This window comes from Loa loa, assembly GCF_000183805.2.
Source record: "Loa loa unplaced genomic scaffold supercont3.4902, whole genome shotgun sequence".
Classification (NCBI taxonomy): Eukaryota; Metazoa; Nematoda; class Chromadorea; order Rhabditida; family Onchocercidae; genus Loa; species Loa loa.
Genome location: NW_018113078.1, coordinates 1 through 666, shown reverse-complemented (window position 1 = coordinate 666; position 666 = coordinate 1). Strand labels below are relative to the sequence as shown.

Genomic DNA, 666 nt, shown 5'->3' with positions numbered 1-666 from the left:
ATCATATGCTCAAGCAAACTCCCTTTCTCGGTGAAATTCGTCATATATTCCGGACAAGAAAAACGGCTTTTCACCGGTATGAACCCTCATATGTTTAAGCAAATGCGATGGATAAGCCAAGCTCACCAGACATGTTTCGCATTTGAACCGCTTCTTACCTATGTGAGTCGAACGCTCTGGATGTTTCCTTTTGATGTTACCTTTCTTTCCTTTGGACTGTTTCCTTTCGATTGTTTGGATGTTGGACGTTTCATTTTGATATCTCCCGTTGGACGATTCATTTTGATACCTCGCACGCCAGATTTTCTTCGGCATATTTCCTATACTTGTTTGTTCCCTTCTCACTTCTTGAATTGGTGCGTTCAACGAGCTTGCGTCATTCTGATCAATTTCGTTGAATTCTATTTGTTCCTCTCTCACATAAGGCGCTGATAGAGCTGATGGTCCAATTCGTCGTTCATACATTCCTGACATTGATAAATCCAACGGTTCTTTTGTGGTTCCTCAAATTATACGAAACTATCAAGTTCGAACTGCGTTAAAATTTAAAATTTTAGAAATATTGCAGCGTTATCTTCTATTCTCTAACTTTAAATGAACTTACGATAGTTTGAGTGTCACTCAATTGGAAAAGGACGAAAAATGATATAGATGAAATGCATATTG

General features: G+C 38.4%; 1 protein-coding gene across 1 annotated transcript; it reads right to left on the bottom strand.

The window, feature by feature from the left end:
* Positions 1-9: 9 nt before the first annotated feature.
* On the bottom strand, positions 10-474 carry LOAG_19296 (zinc finger protein; the record flags this gene model as incomplete). Its single annotated transcript, XM_020451944.1, has 1 exon — positions 10-474. One exon carries the CDS (start codon positions 472-474, stop codon positions 10-12), a length of 465 nt encoding a protein of 154 aa, XP_020304248.1.
* Between the last annotated feature and the right edge of the window lie 192 nt (positions 475-666).